At 35.2% G+C, this 4,177-nt stretch overlaps 1 protein-coding gene across 2 annotated transcripts; it reads left to right on the top strand.

Annotated features, from left to right (window-relative positions):
* Positions 1-205: 205 nt before the first annotated feature.
* On the top strand, positions 206-3,751 carry trdc (T-cell receptor delta constant). Of its 2 annotated transcripts, none has more exons than XM_076295211.1 (5): positions 206-669; positions 2,102-2,359; positions 2,563-2,622; positions 2,901-3,032; positions 3,422-3,751. In XM_076295211.1, exons 2-4 carry the CDS (start codon positions 2,128-2,130, stop codon positions 3,023-3,025), a joined length of 417 nt encoding a protein of 138 aa, XP_076151326.1. In that variant the 5' UTR covers positions 206-669; positions 2,102-2,127; the 3' UTR covers positions 3,026-3,032; positions 3,422-3,751. The 2 variants fall into 2 exon arrangements, with proteins under 2 accessions (XP_076151326.1, XP_076151327.1); XM_076295212.1 differs by lacking the exon at positions 206-669 and adding an exon at positions 694-867.
* The last annotated feature ends 426 nt before the right edge of the window (positions 3,752-4,177 follow it).

Raw genomic sequence — 4,177 nt, 5'->3', positions numbered from 1 at the left:
AAAGAACACCACACACTGTAACAAATATTTTACCAGTATTGTACTTATATATAATCCTAAATTGATTACTATTTTAAATGCACTTTAAGCATTCTTAGAACATTGGAACCAAACTCATAGCCTAGGCTACTTTGTCCACTAAACAAGAGGAGGGGCAAGAGCACTTCAGACAAGATCTAAGTCTCATTTTACTGCTTGAGAGTTTATGTATACGGTTCACTCACAGTGTACGTCTTCTACCACAGTGGTTTATTTTACACTGAGCTCCATACAAGAACTCGGGCTAGAATTGTCCATCTTCTTCAATTGAATTTTCTTCCAAAACTGTTATTGATGGCGCTTTCGACTTCAGTTTGGAAAATGTAATGTGAATCCACATGTATTGGATGTATCTGATGCATTAGTCCACTCTGTTAGGCTTAGGGTAAGCAGTGCAGCAGAAATCATTCTGTTCCAAATGTGAAAAAAGACTAAAAAAGGCTAAAAAAGTCTGACAACTGCTTAAATGTAAACAACCCAGATCCAACTCTTGCAAGTTTACTGCTCTTAAGCAGTGTTTGAGTTTTTTCCAGTTGCTGGTAGTATACTGAGGGTTTTTGTAAGAGGATCTTACTCTGTGGACTGATAAACTAACCTTCGGAACCAAAATCAGTCTCACTGTCACACCCAGTAAGTATCATATTTATTTAAATGTATCTTCCTATGTCTGTCCTAGGTGTCCGACTTGGTAATATAGGCTTAGTTGGAGGGGATGTGTTATTCTCTATTAATCAAGTCCTGTAGAGTTTTTGTAGATGGGACATAGGTAGTGCTCCTATACGGAACCCTTGACTTTTGGAAAGGGAATTTCTCTTCAAGTAACACCAAGTGAGTATATTCTTACAAAAGCAAATATTCTGCCTGGACTTCATTTGGCATTACTTAGCCTAACAGTTAAATGTATTGACGGGCAGTTAAAGAAAAGTAAATTTGTTGTAGTGATTGTTTCCTAGCCATCTATGGTGCAATGGCAGTTACTGTGATAAGAAATGTGACTCAATAACTATCCATTGATGCATATGAAGTCTTTCATTATGTCTGCAGTATTAGTAATAGAGGAAAAACTACCTTTGTTTATATAGTGTGTGATAAATGTTTTTGTGGTAAGGTTGCCTTGCTCTGTGGAGGTCTTGTGAAAATGTGTGTTGCTTTGTGTATGTTTTGCGTTTATAAGTGTGTGTTGCTTTGTGTATGTTTTGCGTTAAGTGTGTGTTGCTTTGTGCATGTTTTGCGTTTATAAATGTGTGTTGCTTTGTGCGTGTTTTGCGTTTTTTAAATGTTTGTTGCTTTGTGCAAGTTTTTATTTTATAAGTGCAAAAAAAATTATATAGATCTATATGTATGCTTAAATGTAAAAGACATATTAAATGTAGCCTATGCGCACTAAATGTGAGATTTGATTGAAGCACCTTTCATCACTACACTGAATGAAAGGCGATATACAAATAAGATTGATTGATTGATTTGTCTTTTTCTATAGCTTTGTAAATGTAAAATGTTACTGCTGATCATGTGATATAAACTGCTAAAACTCTGTGTATAGACATGAGTCATGACCTCATGTGAGTTAAACAAAGCACATTTAAAAGAAGCCAAAATGTGTACTCTTAGTATTTAGAGTTCTTGTATATATGGGTGCCTATTTGTGCTTGTTGTATGTTTATACGTGCAACAAAACTATAGCCAAAACTATAGCCAAAATATTAGATGTGCGCAGTAAATTTGAGATTAGATTTAAGCATCTTGTATTGTACAAATAGATTGATTGATTGATTGCTTGATTGATTTTTATTTGTTGTCTATAGCAGTAATTGTAGAATTTGTGTTGTTTTCTAAATGTAAAATGTAACTAATGATAATGCGACAAACTTGGCTTGTAGACATGACCTCATGTGAGAGGAAGCACATTTCAAATAAGTCAAATGTAGTTCTTGTGTTTTATCTCATGAGCATATAATTCTCAGACTCTTTGGGGCCAACAACGCTTCTTTTAAAATTTGTACAAAGAATGTTCTTAATCGGAAAAAAAGAGTTGGAGAAAAGTTTCTCTTTTTGTTTGCAGAGAACCCTCCAACATCTCTCCCTACCATGTCTATTCTGGATGGAAAGGTTTGTCTGGCCGAGGCGTTTGGGAATAAAACCGGGACTATGACAGTGACGACTGGCAGCAGACCAACTTCTGTGGATGTGTCAGATGCAGTCCTGGCCAGAACAACCAAAGCCTACTACTTTGCTGCCTTTGAGACTGACATAACGGAATGCAGTCTCCAAAGTCAAACTGCAATAAAGGAAAATACTTCCCAACCACCAGTCACCTCAGGTATGGCACTGCACTTTACACACACGCTTGTATATGTAGATTAATGTTGTTTTAATCTAAAAAATTATGTTTACAAGGGGTTTAGTGCTATTAAGTCTTTTTAATAAATGAACAAACGCTGGGTCTTGTGCATGTGTTAGGCTACGTTTAACACTTGCCTGCTCCTGCCTGTTCTTATGACCATTACGGTTTTCTGTCTACAGCTGAAAAACAAACTCAGTCTCCTCCTGTCAACTGTGATGACAATAACACCAACCAGACGGGTTAGTTGACATTTCAAGTTTAAATGTTAGCATCCTAGCAACCCTGTTGACAGTGCTCGCTACTCTGTTGTTGGTGTTTAAAGGGTTTTTGTGTTAGATTGCAAGTTTTGACCAAAACTACTGTAGCTACTTCTTCCTTGTGAATGTTAATTGAGGCACAGATTCACACCTTTCAATTAATGTAAAAGATAACAAATTGGTATTACTATAGCAATATCCCAAACATTTTTTGTACATTCTCTGTGAAGCACCAAAGATGTTTGTGTTGCCCTTTTCAGTGGTGGCTCCGGCTCCAGATCCAAAGATGAATTTTATGTCAGTGTTGGTTACTGGTCTGAGGATTGTGTTTGCCAAAGCGGTGGCAATTAACGTGATAATGACTGTCAAAGTACTGGTAATGTGATGGAGAGGTAAGAAAAACTGTATCATGAGACCACTTATCTGCAATGAATCAACGCTATAGTAACCATGTACCTGGCCAAAAGTGAATTTGCAGGAATATCACATTATCATTACACATTTGGAATGGATATTATTTATTGTTGTTCATTGAATGAATATTTTTTTTGGTATGGTATAGGCAATAGCATTTCTAAAAAAATATGTGCTTTGATAAAACACATTTATTGTCAATATACAGTCAATTGAAATAATAATTTCTGTGTGTTTTTGTATGGAAAAGGCCTGAGAATGGTATTTCAAATGCAAATTAACTGAATAGATGTATGTATGATAGATGTATGTGTCCAAACCACTGACATGATACCTGTGTGGATATTCTTGTGTTTTGTTTTAACAGTGCCACATGACTGTCAATATGATTGATGTCATCAATATGATTCTGCGGGCTGATTTGCAGCCTTTCATTTGCAGTAAATCATGTTGGATGATCTGTTGGATGGACGTATATTTACAATATTTCTTAGCTTTCACAATATTCATCTATGCATAGCATAACTTTTTAGTCATGAGTCTTTGTTCAACTTTATTCAAGTACTTGTCAATGCTTTTGTTTCATATAACATATTTAGTTAATGACTTTAATTGTAAGAATATATTAATTGTGTATCTTTCGTGTGAATTTATAATAATAATAATAATAATAATAAAGAGCAACATATTTTTGATTTACTGTCTTTGCTTTTTCGTTTATTTCAAGTATAGTTGATATATTTTAGATGCATTTTATAGTCTACATAATGTGACAAATTAATATAAAAAATGCAATGACAAGAATGAGTCACCCTAGAGCACCCTAAACCACTTGTTTAACTGCACAGCAGCACCAGGCAAAGCCTCTAACCACACTGCCAGATAAGCTGCTGCAAAGCTTGGTTTCCAAGAAACGATGAGTTAAGTTGTGTCACTGGGTGCATGGGCCTGCAAAATATAAACGGATGTTCATAACCCCAAAGTGATATGCATACTGATAGTTATACAGCATAATTTGGGTAGCTGCTCAGTGTTCTTATATAAAGTTATTGGGTTTAAACAAATAAGTAAATAAATACACAGATACATAGAGACAGAATTACATAATTCAGTTTGACAAGTA

Source organism: Alosa pseudoharengus, unplaced genomic scaffold (genome assembly GCF_046254945.1).
Source record: "Alosa pseudoharengus isolate Yale_2024_CS ecotype anadromous, Long Island Sound unplaced genomic scaffold, YU_APseudo_1.1 YU_APseudo_1.1_scf_2, whole genome shotgun sequence".
Taxonomy (NCBI): domain Eukaryota; kingdom Metazoa; phylum Chordata; class Actinopteri; order Clupeiformes; family Clupeidae; genus Alosa; species Alosa pseudoharengus.
This window is presented reverse-complemented; position numbering and strand designations above follow the sequence as displayed.

What these genes read in the sequence shown, in the direction of transcription:
- trdc (XM_076295211.1), top strand. Translation starts at nt 2,128, where the DNA reads ATGTCTATTCTGGATGGAAAGGTTTGTCTGGCCGAGGCGTTTGGGAAT. An exon ending in CCAACCACCAGTCACCTCAG is followed by an intron (nt 2,360 to 2,562) that starts GTATGGCACTGC and finishes TTCTGTCTACAG; the next exon opens with CTGAAAAACAAACTCAGTCT. An exon ending in CAATAACACCAACCAGACGG is followed by an intron (nt 2,623 to 2,900) that starts GTTAGTTGACAT and finishes TGCCCTTTTCAG; the next exon opens with TGGTGGCTCCGGCTCCAGAT.